This window comes from Haliotis cracherodii, unplaced genomic scaffold (assembly GCF_022045235.1).
Source record: "Haliotis cracherodii isolate W230 unplaced genomic scaffold, xgHalCrac1.p SCAF_3, whole genome shotgun sequence".
In the NCBI taxonomy this organism is placed as follows: domain Eukaryota; kingdom Metazoa; phylum Mollusca; class Gastropoda; order Lepetellida; family Haliotidae; genus Haliotis; species Haliotis cracherodii.
The window spans coordinates 63,387,913-63,410,000 of record NW_027266286.1 but is presented as its reverse complement, the minus strand read 5'-3'; the positions used below and the strand labels follow the sequence as shown (position 1 = coordinate 63,410,000).

Here is a 22,088-nt window from a genome sequence, read left to right as displayed (position 1 = left end):
AATAGAGAGACGCGGGCTGTTTAGGTAACAAGTTGAAATGTGACTTTACGAAAAGTGGTTATGCATAAATAAAGAAATTGAAAAAAACATGCTTTATTGAACATTGCAACCTTTTCATATTCAATAAAAAATCTCTGTGCTGTTGAAATGGCAGCTATTCTGGCTGGTACTATTTTCCTATCCATCCTGGTAACTACCCGTTTGACTGCTTTACAAAACGAAAGAAATCTAGAAGGTCGCCATGAACTCCAAATGGGCTTCCCTAGATTCTCGCCCCTCGCATCACAGTTATCTCGGCCGGCTGTTACACATGTCCACATTACGCATAGGCGAAATAGTCACCAGCTTTATCTTGACTCTGATTACTCCAACATACTCAGGAACGATAAGCATGTAAAAAAAATAAGATCTACATTTTAGTCTGTACATTTCCACTCTCTGTATCTACACGACAAGGCCAACCAATGTCATTTGCACATCACACATTTAGCATGACCAGATAGTATTAACCTCGTGAACTTCACTCAAATCACACCTACATATACATCTCGGAATGATATCACAGTCATATCTTAACAGCAATACATGTCACCACTTTTGAAATGGCTTCCCGTCTATATGGAACTCTTTTCCTAGCCATCCTTGTAACTATCCAAGCAAATGCTTTACACAATGAAGAAAGTCCAGAAATTCGCTATGAACCCAACTGGGCATCCCTAGATTCCCGCCCACTTCCGTCGTGGTACGATGAAGCTAAACTGGGAATCTTCATCCACTGGGGAGTGTTCTCGGTACCAAGTTTTGGTTCAGACTGGTTCTGGGAACGCTGGGAGGGGAGGAAGGAAGCTGATTACATAGACTTCATGAAGGACAACTACAGACCAGGCTGGACATATGCAGATTTTGCTAAAGATTTTACGGCTGAATTCTATGATGCCAATACATGGGCGGAGCTATTTGCAGACTCAGGAGCTAAGTATGAGATGATTGCTACTATTCCTATACACTACAGTAGATGACCGGCCTGACCATGCCCTCATTTAACACCATGATTGTTTGTTGTAGGTACATTGTATTTGTAAGCAAGCATCATGAAGGTTTCTGCAACTGGCCAACGAATGTCTCCTTCAACTGGAACTCTCAGATGGTTGGACCAAAACGTGACATTGTGGGTAAGAACGTACATGCTGTATATTGCACTGGATACAGTCCTTGGTCAGTGTAATGATCTGCTATTTAGTCGACCCAACATGTGGATAAGCAGTTGTGAAATTCATTTTTCCTGAATAACGAATGAGGCGAAACAGGCGGAGTTTTCGTGAACATGATAAGCATGTGTTGCCCTATCTGTAGCACCCATCTTGTCTGTATCAGGTCTTCATAGCCCAGCTCTCTCATCACATGGAAGGCCTCTGTTCAAGACCCTACATGGGCACAGTGAGCTTAGTAGGTTATCACTGTTTAAGATTATGTAAACAATGTTCTTTAAATGTTGTCGAAGATGAATTTCATTTTCTACTTGTATGTTGTAAATATGACAATTTAAGGAAAAAATATATTGAACAGAAATACTATGTACATCCAAATAAATACAAGTTTATCTCTTTAATTTCACATGTGAGCAAAACGGCTATACAAAATCTCTCTCTCTTTATATATCATGCCATGTTATTAAGAAATGAATCCTTGTAACATTCCTAACCGCTTCCACATTGTCATGTATTCTGTACTATGGGCCTGTGGCCTTACAGTTATATATGAATAAACTGATTATCAGTGATGGGTTGGGTACAGTGGCAGATATGGCAGAATTTCCTGTTTGCTTTCCAGACACTACGTTGCTCACCTGTGAGGATAGGTTGCCAGCAACATAGGTTGGTCAGTAAGCGGCGACATAATGGATCGGATAATCGGATTTAGTCAGGCTCGGTGATCCATTAGCGTGGGTGATTGCTCACAATATCAGTCATTGGATTGTCTCGTTAAGATTTGATTATAGTTCGAATATTGATTAGTGTAACATTAAACATACAAAGTTAACTAAGTCACTGATGAATACATATGTTGCCAGGTGAGCTTGCAGAGGCCATACGCAGCAAGACAGACCTCCACTTCGGCCTGTATCACTCTCTGTTTGAGGGGTTCCACCCTCTCTATCTACAGGACAAGGCCAACAACTACACCACCACCAAGTTTGTTGAGGTCAGCTTAACTGTAAGTGTGTTTAAGTGTGGTTGAGCGAAGGTGGTGTGAGTGAATGAGGGTGGTGTATGCCACCTTTGGCAATATTCCATTACTATCACGACAGAGGACACCAGAAATCAAACAAAGGATCTCAATGTGGATACTTCCTTCGAATATCTTACCCCTAATACATCACTGCCAATATTCCTGCAATTTGGTTAATCATCACTCTAAAAACACTTAGATTTTCATCAGACGTCTTCTCCACTGTCAGTCATCTAAATAAGGAGTTAGTAAGATACTGCATATCGTGCGAAATGCCTCATAGCATGCGCGGGCGGGAGACGCATGTTTACACGGGAGAAACGGGTTTACAGACATAAAGCGGAGGTGGTAGGGACTACTTCCTGATGTAACTGGGATTTTATTCCTATTTATTTTTTGAAAATTCCTTCGATTACTTTATCTCCATTACATCATAGCCAGAATTCACCAGAGGGTTTGGTGGGAACTAGCATATGGTACTCCAGGACAGCTGACATATAATGAAATATGAACACATAGAAACGTCAAAAAAGGCACGATACCCTGAAACCTGCACTGCTAATATGATTATAAACTGACGTCGAAGAGAAACTTTACCAGAGTTTGAAATCACTCTTGCTCAAAAACAAAAGAACATACATGCATGAAGTAAAGTGTATTGAGAAGATCAATATATCAACATAATCAACACTGAAAATGACAATCATACCTCGACCGAGAATGACGTCAGAGCCCCCAAAATTTGGGTGTGGTACAAAACTCGAGCTTTCAGAATCATGGACAATAGGCAGAGTACATAAACAATCGCTCACGTTCAATAACAAGTCATTAGTAGCGTGTGTGACCACCAAACGCCTCAATACACGCAAAAACTCTTCGACCCACAGAAAAAGTCAGTCGTCTGATGAGGTCACATGGGATTTGACGCCATTCTTCTTGGAGGGCCAAGATCAGTTCTTGCCGGTTGGCTGGAGAGTGTGGTCGTTGTCGAACACGACGATCCATCAAGCCCCAGAGGTGTTCTATGGGGGACATGTCGGGTGTGCGTGCAGGCCACGGCAGGGCGTTGACGTTGTTGGCTGCGAGGAAGTTAGTGATAATTCGGGCTGTATGGGCTCTAGCGTTGTCATGCTGATAAATGCCACCACGTGGCTGCTGTTGGAGAAATGGTACGAAGGTACTGGACGAAGAATGTTATCCATGTAACGCTGAGCTGTCAAGTTTCCGTCAACGATGACCAGCGGTGTCCTCTCCTGCACACAGATCCCTCCCCACACCATGACACTCCCTCCACCATATGGTACGAACTGCTGCACGCAACACGCCGCCGTTCGTTCACCCCTTCGCCGGTAAACACGTTGTCTTCCATCAGCCCTAAACATACAGAATCGACATTCGTCAGCAAAGACAACCCTCTGCCAGTCACGTCGTTGCCAACGTCGCACAGTCCGGGCCCATCTCAATCGCAGACGACGATGTTGCGCTGTCAATAGCTGTCCTCTGTATGGTCTAAAAGCCCTGATTCCATGAGCCCTGAGTCTCCCGGCCACTGTCTGTCGACTAACCCTGTGACCTAAGGCATTTGTCGCCGATGACGTCACTGTCAGGAAGCGATTTCGGAGGTGCAAGGAACGCAAGTACCAGTCATCATGGGGCGTGGTCACCCTGGGTCTGCCTGTTCTTGGCCTGTCAGCGGTCCGCCCTGTCTGTCTGTAACGTTGCATCAAGTTGGTAACGGCAACACGGGAGCAACCGAAGGTTCGTGCAATATGGGTGTGGGTGGCTCCCATCTGTACCATACCCAAGGCTCGTTCACGTTGTTCGACTGTGAGTCGTGGCATTTCTTTTGTGTTTTTGTGTCACTGTGGATGTCTGACTTGCCGTTGCAATCGTTTTATACCCTTACCTGCACGTGCCTTTTGCAGTTGTCCGTGGTGCTCGTATTTTTCACTTTTTCGCGTGTTATCTCGCAAACATGTAACAGACGATGAACATTTTCTGCATACACTATTGTTGTATTTAGGTTATGTGTTTTAGATAGACTTCATCGAAAAAACAAAATTATACTTTGTCTGAAATTTATATTTTCAGTTGGTAAAGTTTCTTTGAGACGTCAGTTGATTTCGCGTCTCTTTGGCGGTCTGTGATGTCACTTCTGGGTCTTGTAATGTCACTTCCATTGCTATGAGTGATCTCGTTCTCTTCGAATGATGTCACTTCGATAACCGGAAGAGACCTCTTTCTATGACGTCACATCCGGTTGCAGTGACATCATCTCCATTGCTGATGACCTCTTATGCTGTCATCACTTCTGTTGGATCAAAGATCACCTCCAGACATTTTAGTGCTGACCAGTTGTGTACCTATGACATCCCTTCCTGTCTGCCACTTACCGACCTTGCACTGGGTTTTAGCTGACTAACCAGTAGCTCTTCTTGAGAGAGGTTCATACCTTCTTGATCGACTCCATCTGGAACCTGGGCGGACGTAGTAGATATTTTTTACTGAGGAGCTTCAGGTTGACACCTGAAATGGGCTTCACACATTGTACCCATGTCGGGAATCAAACACGGGTCTTCGGCGTGACGAGCGAACGCTTTAACCACTAGGCTACCCGACCGCCATGAAATTGCAGTATCTATAACAACAGATTGGGGTAAGTAAGGATAAGATATATAGATGAACAATTTCTTTATTACAATTAGGAGCGATGTTTCGGTGTGTGTTCTAACACTGTTACCAACCAAGTGATAATCACTTGCTTGATATCGGTGTTAGAACCTACAATGTACACCGAAACGTCGCTCCTATATATTTATATATATAGCTAATTGTAATATAGAAGTTGTTCATCCATTTATCTTATCCTTACTAAGTATTCAACTTCTAAATGCCTCCCAAAGAAGTAACTGATTAGGTTGGCTGACATTGAAGAAGACGTCCGTTGACAATCTGAAGACTTTTAGTGTGATGAATAAACCAAATTGTAAGAATATTGGACAGATTGGTAAGAGGTGAGTGAAAGGGTGAGCTGGAAGGTTAGTTCAGTTCATCTGTGATGGAGGGTTGTACAGGGTGTACCATGAAAATAAGACATCATGTTCAATTTCAGGAAAAGACTATTCCTGAGCTGTATGAGCTTGTGAACAACTACAAGCCCGATGTTGTTTGGTCTGACGGAGACTCGCAAGCCCCAGACACCTACTGGGGGTCCAAGGAGTTTCTGGCCTGGCTCTACAATGACAGGTATACAGCGGTTGTGATGGAAATGCATTGTGCCCATTAACGTTGTGGCATTGCATACATATACAGAGCGCTGACAAAGCAGGGTTGGTGGCTGACCATTCAGTGCAAAAACAGACAAAACAATAACGGATTAGGTTTTTACAGCATTACATTGATATTATTCAACAGATTCATATTCTTTCAACTCAAGCAGAGAAATCTACTGGCCACAAGCTTACTTGCCTTGAATACTATTTTACTGGCATAAGTCTAGTGGGCCAGTGTACCAGTAGTAGTGGTTTATTTCAGAAAATCAGGCCACAGGGCCATTTTACAATATATATATTCAAGCATGTTGCGCCACAAGTGCATGAAGTAATATCAATACTAATCAGTACAAGGGTATGTGAGACCATATACATATGGTGGTAGAATTAGTAGTTTATATAATGGACAACTGCTTGCTCCTCATTTTAAGAGCAAAGAATGTTAACTTGGCAAGATTATTGATTGTGAAAGCATTACTGGTGGTAAATAAAACTTTACATTTATGCTCTGATGGAGATGTATAATAATAACTGGGCAGAAAGTTTCTTCTAAGATCGTCATAAAACAGACAAACTAAACAAACATGGTATTCTTTTTCTACATTTGGAATGATACAAAATGGATAAAGTCTTTCACATTTTGGAATACCTAACTTTCTACCCTGTGTTACCATAAGATCACTGCTCGACGTGCGAAACTGTGAGAGAGTAATCCTAAATGCAGCATTATTCACAACACTTAAATAATTTTCATATTCATTTGATAGCTTAATTGTTTTATACAAATATAATGAAGATAATTTGTCAAAAGATTCAAAGAGACACTGGTTATCAATGTCAATGCATTTTGTTCTAAAAGCGGATATAAATGAATGTATACAAGAAACTGATTGTCTATTCCAAATTTCACCATATCCAAAGGAAAATATCAGATTTTTAACTTTCTGTGCCCAGCAATCTAGACCCTTTTCTGCCCGGTCATACTGGTACACATACGTGTGATATAATATACCGTTTTCGTTCTGAGTTAATAAACGCAGCCAGTACCTAATAATTTTCAGATGTTGGTTTACTTTTAACGAGTATCTCCCAAGTTCAGCTCTTGCTACAATATTAGGAACAGTTCTTCTCAGTTTCAAAATAAGCTTGCAGAATTTATCATGAACATTTAAAATATCTTTAGAGGGATGAAATCCACTTATCTCTGAGCCATATAATAATATGGGCAGTACTTTAACATCAAAAATACGAAGTAACATTTTCAGGTGAAGTTTGTGAAAATTGTACATATGTGATTGTAACAATAATATTACCTTCCATGCTTGTTGGGATAATATCTTTTGAGTTTTATACCAGGAACCCGAGCTAGAAAAATGTACTCCAAGATATTTATAACTGGGGACTATCTCAAGAGGGCTGCCATTAAAAAAACAATTTCATAGTTTTTAAGCCTACCTGTATTACGAAAAATAATGATTTTACTCTTGGTAGAATTAACTCTTAATTGCCACTTATTGCAATAATCAACCAACTTATCTAAACGTTTTTGTAACCCGAGAACAGTGCTTTCAAATAGTCATCTGCAAATAAGAGTATGAAGAGATCCAGCAAGTCTAAATTAACACAGTATTGCTTATCCACACTCAAAAACTGTACTATATCATTTACAAAAAATGAAAATAGGAATTGTGACAACTGGCAACCTTGTCGTACACCAAAAGGACAGTCAAAGAAGGGAGTACATCTATTGTTAACCAATACACATGACTTCACATTTTGATACATATTATTCAAAAGTCTAAACATTTTCCCCTTTACATTACCAATCAACAATTTATAAAATAAAGATGGTCTATGAGTCGAAGGCTGCTTTCAAATCAATGAAAGCACAATAAAATATACCTTTATATAATGATAAGTATTTCTGTATGATAGTATCAATTTCAAATACAGTATCTACCGTTTGAAAACCTTTTCTAAACCCTGACTGTTCAGGAATAATAAAATTTAGATTTTCAGCCCATTTAGAAAGTCTAGTGCACAGAATTTCAGAAAAGATTTTACCCGAGACTTCGAGTAAAGTGATTGGTCTGAAGTTTCCTGGATTATTACACGGTCCTTTTTTTATGGATAGGAATAATGACACCAACTGTCCACTGAGTGGGATAAACACCAGTTGACAAAATCATATTATACAGTTCTTTCAGCATATTTCAGCCAGTGTACCTGTGGAGTGTGCCTTATTGAATTCCATTGGTAACTGCAAAGCATTTAGGTGGGGAAATGAAACTAGGACGAACAAATCTATTCTACGCCACGCTAGAATTGTCACTTTTGCACAAATACTTCATATTTTTGGTATTTAGGGGTTCTTGTATGGGCAATGATATTCATATATTTTGGCCTATACTTAATAACTATAAATCGACTAAACACTACACAGCACAGCACAGCACAGCACAGCACAGTACAGCACATGCTCTAGTCCCTGTGTACAATGGTTTACAATCCATTTTGAATATTTTCTCTTTGCAGCCCAGTGAAGGATACGGTTGTCACCAATGACAGATGGGGAAAAGGAGACTTGTGTCTTCATGGAGGGTTCCTGACATGCCATGACAGGTACAATCCAGGTACTTAATTACCATATTTTTTGAGTGAGTGACTTTAAACGTGAATTAAGGGACGATCCAGTAATAACATGGAGGGGGATTCTTGAAATGGGCCTTACTCGCTGTACCCAACCCATCACTTATAACCTACTAAACTCACTGTGCCCATGTGGGGTCTCGAACACAGGCATTCCGTGTGATGAGAGAGCGCATTAACTACTGGGCTACCCTCTTACATGAAGAACTGATACAGACAAGGTGGGTGCTACTGGTAGGGCACCACATATGTATCTTTTTCACGAAAACGTGTTGTTGTCACTGATTTTCAGTGATCCTTTCCTATCAGTATCACCTCCATTTTGCCTTTTACGCCAAATGAAATCTGTTTCGTCAGATAAACTAGATTAATAATTCTTTGCCATGACGTTTTTCATACAATGCAGTTTCAAATGTATTATTGTATGTAGATTGTGATTATAGAATTGTGGTTGATGGATAGATTCATTAAACTCTAAAGTAAAAATAATGTATCAAATCGTCATAGATTCAAATGATTATCTGTTCAGCGAAACTACAGCTGATTGTTCTTACATGCTAAAGGAGTACTTCAGCCCAGAAAGTGGGAGAATGCAATGACAATTGACAAGAGATCCTGGGGATTCCGTCGAGAGGCTGCTCTTGATGATTTTCTGACCATGGACGATATTATAACAGTGCTAGCTGAAACTGTCAGGTATGAACACTAAAACTGTCAGGTGATAAACGTGTATGTGTCTTGGGCCACACGGAACAAATGGTTGATATTAGGAGACATTTTCCGCACTATTAATTTGGTCGTTACCTACAACAGAAAAATAGTGTTGTAACCCTTAAATCAAGTGACCACTGTTCATGACCCTTAACCCAGGTCCCCACTGGAGTAAAGTTGATGGAACAGTGTGACACTGGAAAAAGTGTGATAGATACTTGCCACCAAATGCATTGTGAATATGACTTTCAGTAGAAACTGCAGAGTAGCCCAAACATGACTTGCTCATTGCTTTCCGAAACAAAAAACACAGGAAACAGTATTTACCTAATAAATTTGGAGGTGGGTGCTACAGATAGCTTACCAATATACTAGTACTTTTAAGGCAGTTATTACATGTTTGGTCTTCCATCCTTTAACAAGACCGTGAGGTGTGTGTGCTGTGACTGTAAGGTGTGCCTGCTGAGAATGTAAGGTGTCTGTTGAGAATGTAAGGCGTGCCCATTGACAATGTAAAGAGTGACTGCTGAGAATGTGAGTTAGTGAGTGCGTAAATGAATTGAACGTCACTTTGAACAATATTCCAGTTACAACATGGCATGTCGGCTTCATGTGGGAGGAAAGCACGAAGTGATGTAGGTTTCAGACGTGTATCACTTTGGTGAAACCCTCGAGCATGTGTAAAGTGCTGACAAACCTAGAAACATGATCGGAGCGAACCGGGATTCGAACCAACGACAAGAAACCCAGGTTTCTGGCGTGCCCAAGGGACGTAACTCTGCACAGCGAATTACGACGTCTTAGGCAACTGGGCCACCCGTACTCGCGCTGAGAATATAAGGTTTGTCTATTGAGAACGTAAGATGAGTATCCTGACCGAGCCATCACGTTTTTGCATATCATAATTACAGAACATATCAAATACTGTCTGATTTTGTTATTTTTATTTACAGCTGTGGAGGGAACATGCTGATCAATGTGGGGCCAACCAAATATGGCATGATTAGTCCAATCTTTGAGGAGAGACTCCGTCATTTGGGACAATGGCTGAAGGTGAATGGGGACGCCATCTACGCCTCCAGACCTTGGCTGGCCCAGAATGACACAGTCACACCAGGAGTGTGGTAGGTACTTGATGTATTCCACATCTTGTCTGGCACAGAATGACACAGTCACACAAGGCGTGTGGTAGGTACTTGATGTATTCCAGACCTTGGCTGGCACAGAATGACACAGTCACACAAGGCGTGTGATAGGTACTTGATGTATTCCAGACCTTGGCTGGCACAGAATGACACAGTCACACAAGGCGTGTGGTAGGTACTTGATGTATTCCACAACTTGGCTGGCACAGAATGACACAGTCACACCAGGAGTGCGGTAGGTACTTCATACTTTGGTCGGTACGAAATGACGTTCAGCCACGCCAGGTGTTTGGCAGGTACTTGACATATTTCATATTTCAAAATTCACCAAAAGTAATACAAGATCAGATAGTTATTATTTGCAAATATTGTCATACTTTAACGCTGCCTGACCTAAATCCTTAATCAGCTTTATTGTTATAGAAATTATGCTTCGTTGGGATTTCAGGATTACATTTCTTGCTTTGTAAACTTTTCAAAGTCACCACTTTGGTCTTAGGTTGATCAATTCCACAGATTCAGTGCTCCTTCATACTACACTGCGTCTTCTTTCTTCAGGTACACGCAGAGAGCTGGGATCGTGTATGCCATTGTGCTGAACTGGCCACAGCCAGGTCAACTCCACCTTGGGTCAGCTTTGCCAACTAATGGAACACAAGTCAGCCTCCTTGGGTACACTGGAAGCTTCTCCTGGCAGTATGCATCACCCAAAGGAATCAGTATCACAATCCCTCCCATCCCTGTCAACCAGATGCCATGTCAGTGGGGATGGGTCTTCTCACTGACATAAATGGTTGATAATAAGACGGGTCCCTGTAAGAGCAATGACATGAATAGTTGACAATGGGAAGGAACTTTATGATGACATGAATAGTTGACAATGGGAAGGAACTTTACAATGACATGAATAGTTGGCAATTTGTTGTATCTTCATACTGATATAATTCGTTGACAATAGAATTAGACTCCTCAAAGTCATAATTGGCTGACAATGGACCTTCACAATCACATGAAAGGGCCACAATTAATGGGACTGACCTTCACAATAAAATGGGTGACAATGGGATGAGTCCAAATAAACATATATGTTCGGTATTTAACTTACATTTACAAATAAAAGATTTGTTCTGATGATGAAATGAATGTTTCCTTGACTACATATATATATAAACATTATGATAACCATACTTGCTTTGTTTGTTTGTTCAAGATATATATGTTAAATCTTCAGATTCCTGACAAAACATGTACTGGTGCAAGTGCATGGGTTATCGACCTTGAATGTACACGGTGTAACAGAAAATGCTAAACATGCATGACACATATTAGATGATGAAGCTAAAAAGAATACTAAGCAGTGTTTACATACATGTGTGGCGGAAATAACATAATGATGTGATGGGATTTCAAAAAGAACTCTTCTCATCCAAAGTCTGTTATTTTGTAGACATGACCAAATAGGTTAACCCCATCAATAACGTGTGGGATCACTCTATGCCTACCTACACATGCCATTCTCGAACACCTTGTAGGAATGATGAAATAGGCATGATCAGTAAGGTGTGGGATGACTCATCACCTTAGTAAACACGTCAACATATCAGCGAGGTGTGTTATACATCACATTCAGATACTTTGCAGACCTTGCAGCGAGGGACTTCTTCTGCTGTAACATAGGTGGTATTCTTAGAATTATACAAAATGATAACTATTGTTTGATAATCGCTTTCTTACCTCTATCACATCATAGCCAGAATTCACCAGACGGTATGGTTGGATCCAGCATTTTAGTATTCAGGATAGCTGACGGTTAATGATTCATGAACACATTGAAAAGTTAAGAAAATGCACAATACCTTGATACTTGCATAGTAAATACCGGTATGTTGGCATACCGTTATGTTGGCATTCCTATGATGTCACTTCCGTTTCCATGGATGATCCCTTCCCGTTTCGATCAAGTCACTCCCGGTTGCATTTACGTCACATCCTGTGCTCATGACCTCGATGTTTACCTTCCAGATAGTCTAATGCAAAAAACAGTTAACCTATGGTCTGACGCACCATGAATCAAGAGGTCAACCTACCTTATTAGGTTGCTGTCACTTAAGTCCCAAATGAGTACATGTATAAGCCCTCTGTGTCAGGAAATATCTAACGCAGACACAATGTAGTTCTGCATAAACGCATCTTTCGGAGATGATGCTGTTTAAGCAGCCTGCAACTGTCGAGTCGTTTCTAGTGTCGAGACTCATTCTTGGCAGTCAACCCTGGTACTGCTTGCAGAGTGGTTCTACTCCATTCTGATACTTGTGTGAGGGAGGAGAAGGTGAGTGTATGTAGCTCTGACACTCCAGCTGCAGTTGTCATGACAAGCAGAAAGGCAGTCTTTTTCGAAACCTGTAGCAGAGTAGATTATTTATAGAGTTTTAATATGCGGCAATTAATGCTTACACCAAATTGACAATCCACTTTTGGAATGTATGTTCCAGTTATCGGCATTGTTATTTTGGGCATGTAACTTTAAATAGAGCATGTGTTTGCAATTTAGCCTGTAGGTTTTAACACATCACGTACAGGCAAATTAATCACCACCATGACCCTGTCAAAGATTGCACCAACATATCTAGAAATGATAACAATCAAAGTCCTATCTTAACAGCAATAAATTTGTGTCACTGTATTTTCGAGCTGGTGCTATTTTCTTTGTGACTATCCGTGTGGTTGCGTAAAACAAATCCAGAAATCAAACAACAGTTAACATAGTGTATGGACACTACCTCTATAACAACACAGCACCCAGAAGACCCAGAAGTGATGGCATGGAGAGGGAGCGACGTCATAGGAATGCGAATATAACTGTATTTAGAGTGCAGTTGTCAAGACATCGTGGATGTCCTTAACATGTCCTTAACTGTCAGTTATCATTGATAACTAAAAGATAGGACCCACCAAATCCTCCAGTATTCTGGCTATGATGTACTTGAGGTAAGGTTTTCGAAGAAATGATTCACTTTGAACCCAAATGGGCTTCTCTAAATTGTCGAACACATTCTGTCGTGGAACGATTTAGCTACATTGGGAATCTCCATCCGCTGAGGAGTGTACCAAGTGCCAAGTTTGGGTTCGGAATGGTTCTGGGAGCGCTTGGTGAGGAAATAGGAACCTGATTTTAAGACTTCTTGAAGAACAACTATGCAAATCAAACTGGACTAGATTTCAACTGAATAATGCCCATAAATAACGGCCATATTGAAAGTAAGATTGTAACCTCTTGAACAAATCGCTGTCAATACAGGTCTACTCATCTGATGGTGTTGATGTAAAACAAACACAATAGAAACATTATAAGTACAACCGTTATCATCTAGCCTATCTTTAACCTTGAACATATAGACACCTAATGTAATCAGCTGTCCTCAACCTGAATTTGTCTATAAAGAGAATCGCCTGAAGTTATCATCAAACATTGATGCAGGATCACAACATACCCGTCCCTGCGACAATGGACGCTAAGATAATTGTTATAGCATTCCTAGCTTTAATACAAGCAGAAGGATGTTCAGCAAGACCCAATAAGACTGAGACTCGCTACGAAGGATCACAACACACCCGTCCGACATCAACAATGAACGCTAAGATAATTGTCCTGATATTGCTAGCTTTAACAACAAAATCATGTGGACGTTCAGCAAGACCCAATAAGATTGAGACTCGCTACGACCCCAGATGAATGTCCCTAGATTCCAGGCCATTACCAACATGGTATGATGAAGCTAAAGTGGGAATCTTTGTGTCGTTGGGAATGTTTTCAGTACCAAGCTTTGGAAACGAGTGGTTTTGGGAACGCTGGCAAGGAGACAAGAATCCAATGTATGTGCAGTACATGCAGGACAACTATAGACCTGACTTCACCTATTCTGACTTTGCAAGTGACTTCACGGCAGAGTTTTATGATGCTGAATCTTGGGCTGAATTGTTTGCTGCTTCTGGGGCTAAGTATGACGTTATTAATTGAGTGAGTGAATGAATGCTGCAGTCAGTGTTCGAGCTGAGTGAGTGAGTGAGTGAGTGAATGCTGCAGTCAGTGTTCGAGCTGAGTGAGTGAGTGCATGAAACAGACTGGCACGGATATAATGCTAACAAAACATAGGTTCATGGGATCAGGATGAATAATTTGACACACACAAAGGGACATATTTGCATGACAAATAATTTTAGACTATATGTGATCAAACACTTCCAGTACAAGCACATCATTAAGCCATTCAAACAAAGGCCGTATATTGAACATTTCGCATACCTGGAACGTACCATTTCAGGATGTCTAATGATTCAAAATTAAAACAAGTAGTTTTGCTTGAAGTGACATTTTGTTTCATAGTTTCACCTTGAACTCTATTCGCAATTCAAATATGAATCCAATATGTCACATCAGTTTATGTTGTTTTTCAGATACATTGTGTATATATCAAAATATTGTGATGGGTTTTGTAACAGGGCGATGAATGTCAGTTTTAACTGGAACTCAATGATGGTCGGCCCCAAGAGAGATCTTGTTGGTAACTATGCACATTATTTCAGATTACCCTTAATTAATAAATTCTAGTTTCTAGATCTCCAATGTAGAATAAAATTAAAATGTTCTCTCCTGTAGAATTCTAACAAATCAAAGTAAATCATAAGTATAATAAGGAAACGGTGTACTCAAAGGAGCATGTTTTGGTCATTTCAGTTTCAACAGAAAAGAATCTATCTGAAAAAGTATTTGAAAATTAAATGTATATTTCGGCAAGTATGAATATGGATAATCTGTAAGCCAACTATTAATAATGAGGCCTTGTGCTATCATAAGGTGAGATGGCTCAAGCACTGAAATCAAAAACGGATCTCCACCTTGGCCTGCACCACTGCCTGGTAGGATGGTTCCACCCTCTTTATCTACAGGACAAGGCCAACAACTTCACCACCACCAAGTTTGTTGAGGTCAGCTTAACTAAATATGTCCTTGATGGATTGTCAGTGGAGAAAGTGTGCTTTAGCGTAGGTAAGATTAATGGCATGAGTGAGGGAGTATGGTTTGATGCCAGTTTTGGCAATATTTCATTCCATCATGGCAGCATACCAGAAAAGGGTTACACATTCTGCCCAAACCTTCAGAACGAACGCTTTAACCACTGGGTTACCCCACTGTCTACATGTTGCAATTTTGCCTGTGAACATCCGGGGAAGAATAGATCTTCAGCAACCCATGCTTGCCATAAAAGGCGACTATGCTTGTCGTAAAAGCCGACTTACGGGATCGGGTGGTCAGGCTCGCTGACTTGGATGCATGTCATCGATCCCAATTGCGTGGATCGATGCTCATGATGTCAATCACTGGATTGTCTGGTCCAGACTCGATTATTTACAGACCGCCGTCATATAGCTGAAATATTGCTGAGTGCGGCGTTTAACAACAAACCAACCAACCAACAACCAACATGTTGTGATTTGATATTAAGGGAGTTAGTGAACGTGAAGGTGAGATGGTGTAAGGGTTACTGAGGGAGGGTGAGTGGATGAGTGGGTCAGTTGGTGATTAGGCAGGGGATTTGGGCTGGTGAGTAGGTTGGTGAAAGTGAAGTGGTGTGTTGGTAGGTTAATTCAGTCCACCAGTGATGGGGTGGGAACAGTGTGAGAAGTCAATTTCGGGTGTTATCCTCCATGTTATAGCCAGTGACGTAAAACCTTCTGCAGTACATACTAGACATCCTGCTGAAAAAGCTGTAACTGATAGAGTTGTTAGCAACACTGACTGATCGAGCATCATCATGTTCTTCATGCACTGACGAAATAGAACAGTGTCTGCAATTCGTTTAGTCACTTGACCTGGTTCAGAAATCGAGTTGATTATTCCTGTCATGAAACCTATCTGGAACCGGTCCTGTGTATTATGAACATATCACATCATGTACCATGAAAGTCAAATCAAAATCAAAACTTTTACCCTTACCACCACCTATAGCATTTCTTGTCTAGAATAATACATTCCAGGTGTTAGACCAATCTGAAATTATGATAAATTGCTTCTAGAAATCAAATCAATCTCTTCAGCCTCACTTTATTTCATAGTCTTTTTTGTATAGGCAGTGGTATTCATACACCAATACCTTTTGACAAATGCCCGATATTCAAGACAACACTACCCATCAAAACAACATGCAATTGTGAATGTCATAGTCTAATCCAGTATCCTGAATATTTTCTCTTTGCAGCCCAGTGAAGGATACGGTTGTCACCAATGACAGATGGGGAAAGGGGGACCCGTGCCAACATGGGGGATACTTGACATGCCCTGACAGGTATAATCCAGGTACAAACCTAAAATATTCAGTAAGTATGGTTTAACAATGCTTTTAGCAATGCTGCCGCACATATATTCGTGGGGGCCATCGGAAATGGGCTTTGCACATTGTATCTATCTGCTTATCTGCTTGTACTTTGGACTAATGGCGATTTAATAGTGCCAGCCCACTGAGATACCATGCCCTACGTTAACATGACTGCCCCACTCAGATACAGTTTACCGTATCCGGCCGTCGAGTCCTTGATTTTGCCCCTTCATGCCCAGCGCCAGGCAGGGTAACAACAAGTACCACCTTTAAACGTCTTTTGGTATGACACGGTCGGTTAATGTGAAGGTTCTTTTGGAAGCGTTCGAAAGACATTGAGATTGTCCATATCCCGAGTTGAATGTGTGCGTGAACATGTTACAAGAAAACATTGATGCAGAGCATCAAAGTTCCCCGCCATATGTGATGCCTCAGAAACGCATAATTATGATGTTACTGAAAGGGATGATGGAGCATAATTATATTAACCACAAATAACACAACGCTGTTGTGGAAAAATATATTATTTATTTTGAGTATTGGGCAATACAGTTGATACATTTGCATTGGGTAGGTCTATTTAAAAATAGTTTCTTGTTTAACGCCGCACTCAGCAGTATTCCAGCCATATGACGGCGGTCTGTAAATAATCCAGTCTGGACCAGATCATCCAGTGATTGACACCAAGAGCATCGAACTACGCAATTGGAATATGATGTTATGCATCGACCAAATCGGCGAGTATGACTACCCAATCCTGTTCGTCGCCTCTTACGGCAAGCATAGGTTGCTAAAGACCTATTCTTACTTGGGTCTTTATTTAAAAAGTAGATCGAAGGAAATGGAAGCAATTTCTGGCACAAATGTAAACATGTGGAAATAGTATCAAAACTGCCAACAACATTGGCAGATGCACATACTCAAATAATAGATCACATTCTTTTTACACTTGGTTATAATAATGTAAATGAAAATAATAAGGGCTCCATATGGCAAAAAAAGTCATACTAGATAAGGTCTTTTTGTCACAACCACAGATGCACATACTCAAAATATTATCACGTAGTTGGAGAACATTTCAATACCGGGACTAATCAATAACGGAGATTCCTCGTCTCTTGTTTTACGTTTGTTGGTCAGTTTCTTTTTTGTATTTCTTTCTTTCAAAGAATAGTAATTGTGATCATGATGAGTTGAGTTACTTGGTTTTTTTCTATGTACTGTTTTTTATCCAGTGTCAGTAACTGTTGTGGAATGTAATTTACTTGTAACAATGACTGGTTTGAGTTCATATGATGATGATTAATTGGTTTGTCGTTTAACGCCGCACTCAGCAATATCCCAGCTATATGACGGTGTTCTGTAAATAATCGAGTCTGGACCAGACAATCCAGTGCCTAATATCATGAGCATCGATCCACGCATTTGGGATCGATGCCATGCATCAACGAAAGCCTGACCATCCGATCCCGTTTGTCGCCTCTTACGACAAGCATAGTCGCCTGATATACTGTTAAGATGTAACATAACATTTATCCATAATACTAAACAGAAGTAAAACCGCTTGTCCTTTCGGATCAATCTGACCCAAACCATTCCGCTGATGAGAGTCAAATATTGCATACGAATCGAAATCCGTAAAAATTGCAGTTGAGACATCATCAAAAGTTACCAAAAGTGACGGGGATATCAATATTGCTTGTTGAAATGATTCTATGAAATTTGTTTTCCCTGCTTCAATATTTGGAGCACCTGTGACGGAGCCAAAAAACTGATCTGTCATGTAGACAATATCGCTTGAGGCTGTGGCTGCTGGGAGCTGATTGTGACCTAAATACCCCTCATAGCCTTCGGCGTTAACTATGTGACTGTAGAGAGCTGTGCCTTCATCAAACAGATTATCGAGGTCAGTGTAACACGCTACAGACGCAAACAGATTTGAGCCATGGGACACAAAATATATGAGTGACCAGAGCTACGGCTGTACATTGAATTCCATTAAACGGTTGAAACATACTACAGCCTTGATGCAAATTCGCTGACACACTACTCCGATTTTGCTTTGACTTTGCTACCAAACGTTTCACATGTGGCTATGTGCGGTGCACTGATTAAACAAAACACGGGGGACTGGGTTAATTCAAAATACGGAATATAACTATTCCAAATATTTCCAGTGAGCATGAACATCCAAACAATCAGAATATATAGAATATGGAATTCAGCCATATTACATTTAAATTGAGATGTCGTCGTTGTTCATGAATAAGCATATTCAGAACATTATTTTTATCATGCTTTTATTTACAATCTCCGGAGAACAGTTCTTCTTTTGTATACACCGTGAACATCAGAAAATTAGTCCTTGAGGAAAAAAGGACATCGGATTACACATGAATGGTTTAATAATGTCAGCTAATGACCAGAAACGGTCAGATGCATCAATTAACTACATAAAGACGATTTTGAAGTATATCTTATTGCTGGTAAAGAATAGCATCAACATTCCACGCACATGATTTGTATGTTTTGTTTCCGTAAATGTGTGGCTTGAAATTTCAAATAAACCAACATGTCGACATACATGCCACAAAATAAACGTTTCCCGTAAACTTCCCAGCCTTAACGGCGGGGAAGAATGATCTTTGGCACAAGGAAAACTGGGAGTGGGATACTTTGCTGACTTCTGTGTCTTAAAATTCCTGAAAGGTCTTCTGTGGCTAGATCTGCTGCCAGTAGCTTGACTTCTTCCAGATGGAATCTCTGGCCTTTTGGCCTGGATACGACTAGAGGATATTTGTGGAAGTAAAGGTTGTATACCCCTTTGATACGATGTTGAGGACGCTTGGGGTGACAACATATGACGCCATGTCAATCATGGGGGTCCACGTTAGGGTCCATGGAGTGTGAGACTACCGGACGGTCGGCTTTGTAATGATTGTCCAGACTGGTAACAGTAGCTGGGTGAATCCGTGGAACTGTGACTAGAAGAATATGTATGGGATCCATGCTGTGACCGTGAAGATCTGGTAACGGACGCCGACATGGCCCATGCCAGGTTCGTGTGGTTATCGCACGGTGACCGTGGAGATCTACCGTGATTTGACGCCTAGGTGCTCGTCTGATCCGTGCGGGAAATAGGTGGTTGGACGGTTGGCTTCACTGGTCCTGCCTCCCGAGAGGTGAGGTGGCGGCCGTGGTTCTTGAGCAGGTAAAACTTACTGGCTTCTAACTCGCTGGTCGGCAGGGGACAAACTGTGAGCTTCCTCGAACAGCTCAAATAACGTTCACACTGATTTTTTTTCCTTTTACAGCTGTGGAGGCAACCTGCTGATACGAGCTGACCTGACGCACGAGTAAAGCAAAGTTAGATAGGTGACTACAGAATCACTCCGTGTAATTTTCTCCTTGGTTCCTGGTGTAACATCCTCTGGATTCCCATTTACTAAAAAAGCAAACCTTTGTATCATATAATGGTTGGTGTTATCAATGCACTACACTACTCCGATAAACCTAACATCATGATCAAATATATACGCAGGAACAACTTTTAATCTCCATACATCGACTAAATGTCTGCGTTCTCAATACACAACAGACTAACGTTCCCCATACATTTTGATAGGGGTTTTCCGATGTATGGGTGATGGAAGATGGAATAACATTCGCCATTTTCTTGGATGCCTCATTCCTCCTAGCGTTTTTTGGTGGAGTCAGATAGCTTGCTGATAAGGATGTGCATGACGAGGGTCCAAGGGTGTGCGAGTCTCTTCTGTGCAGGAAGCGTCTCTACATTTCCAGCAAACCGGATGAGGATACCCTGCAATCATGAACATTTAACGATTTAAAGACTGTAGGAGTGACCAAGGACCCGCACAAATACCAACAGCACCAATACTAATGTGAGTATCGGATATGAGGGACCCCTATCAATCCGGACTTCTTATGTGCTGAATAAGTTAAACAATAGAAAACTCCTAATTACTGATATGTAGTTATCCATTATGACAATATAACCTAAGTGCTGGAGACTAGACTCATTTGAAAAGCTAATGTTGACTCAAGCACACACGGGAAAGAAGTGGGGTTTCCAGCCTTAGCAAACTGAAGAGCTTGATACTGATTGGTGGTACTATCATGTTGACAACTAGTTGTGTGTAGTTGACAGTGAAGAGGACTTTCAATTTTGAAGATTAGTTTCGTTGTGATTTCAGCCAGGAGCGGGATTTATAGCAATGATGTAACAGAGGTGGAGTATTCACAAGAATTATAGATTTCTCACACACTGAAGGGACGAAAGCCAGAACAGTGAATTGTGGTAGCTTAGATAAAAGGACCACCTGTGACCCCACGTGTCAATTTGCAGCATAAGTATCGAAGATATCAAATAACGTGTATACTGATTGTTTTCTTTTACAGCTGTGGAGGGAACCTGCTGATCAATGTTGGGTCAACCAAATATGGCATGATAAGTCCAATCTTCGAAGAGAGACTGCGCCAGTATGGAGAATGGCTGAAGGTAAATGGGGAGGCCATGTACGCCTCCAGTCCTTGGCTGGCCCAGAATGACACAGTCACGCCAGGAGTCAGCTTTGCCTAATAATGGAACACAAGTCAGCCTCCTTGGGTACACTGGAAGCTTCTCCTGGCAGTATGCTTCACCCAAAGGAATCAGTATCACAATCCCTCCCATCCCTGTCAACAAGATGCCGTGTCGGTGGGGATGGGTCTTCGCGCTGACATAAATGATTGGCCTTCAAAATGACAAATGGTTGACAATGGAATTGGGCTTCACAATGGCTGACAATTAAATGGATGGGCCTTTACAATTACATAATAGGTTGAAAATGTGATGGGTCTTCACAATAACACAAACGGTTAATAGTAAGGTGGGCCTTCACAATGAGACAAATGCTTGGCAATGAATGGGCCTACATAGTGACATACCTGGTTGACAATTAATGAGCGTGACCTTTACAATGACACAAATGGTTGATAATGGGATGACCATCACAATGGCATAAATGGTTGACAATTAATGAGATGGACCTTTGCAATGCCATAATTGGTTGACAATGGGATGACCATCACAATGACATAAATGATAGACCATTAATACAATTCAATGGTTGACATTATAATTGAGTCCAAATAGATATGTATGTCATTAAGCTTTTCTTGTGTGAACATTGTTCTGATAATACAATAAATGATGCCTAGATTTCGTATATATAAACATTACTATATCTGGTTGGCTTTTTCTTTTGTTCAAGAAAAATATATACATTACATCTTCAGCAAAATGACATGACAAAACATGACCTGTAGTAAGTGCAAGGATTATCTCTCTTGAATATACATGGTGTTAACTCAAGGATGAAGGGTAAATATGCCTGACGGAAATCACATGATGAAAGTTACGAATATTTCTACACAATTTTGACATGCATGTGTGGCGGAAAAAACATTTTTTAGTTATGCGATGGGATTTGAACCTCATTCATTCTAATCCAAGGTTTGATATCTTGTAGACCATCTGCAATGGGCTAGTGATCCATATAAATGTCAAACTATTAACCTTTTAACAGAAGAAAATAACAATAGTTGAAACAGCATAGTTATTCGTACATTTTACTTTATTGTGTGTCATGGGCAGATATCATCTTCGGAACAAGGCAACACTACATATGCACAGACAAAATAATCAG

The 22,088-nt window shown here is 40.7% G+C and overlaps 1 protein-coding gene and 1 pseudogene across 1 annotated transcript; both read left to right on the top strand.

Annotated features, from left to right (window-relative positions):
- The first annotated feature begins 587 nt into the window (after nucleotides 1–587).
- Nucleotides 588–11,092, top strand: LOC139473599 (alpha-L-fucosidase-like). The gene is made up of 8 exons (XM_071256272.1): nucleotides 588–976; nucleotides 1,066–1,172; nucleotides 2,072–2,202; nucleotides 5,342–5,475; nucleotides 8,037–8,134; nucleotides 8,714–8,846; nucleotides 9,815–9,985; nucleotides 10,565–11,092. The coding sequence occupies exons 1-8, from the start codon at nucleotides 603–605 to the stop codon at nucleotides 10,794–10,796; spliced, it is 1,380 nt and encodes a 459-aa protein (XP_071112373.1). The 5' UTR covers nucleotides 588–602; the 3' UTR covers nucleotides 10,797–11,092.
- Nucleotides 11,093–13,634: 2,542 nt separating this feature from the next.
- On the top strand, nucleotides 13,635–20,980 carry LOC139475597 (plasma alpha-L-fucosidase-like; annotated as a pseudogene).
- Nucleotides 20,981–22,088: the final 1,108 nt, after the last annotated feature.

Coding starts and splice junctions, on each gene's coding strand:
- LOC139473599 (XM_071256272.1), top strand. CDS start 603: ATGGCTTCCCGTCTATATGGAACTCTTTTCCTAGCCATCCTTGTAACT. Junction 2,203..5,341: donor CCACCACCAAGTTTGTTGAG/GTCAGCTTAACT, acceptor GTTCAATTTCAG/GAAAAGACTATTCCTGAGCT. Junction 8,135..8,713: donor CCATGACAGGTACAATCCAG/GTACTTAATTAC, acceptor TACATGCTAAAG/GAGTACTTCAGCCCAGAAAG.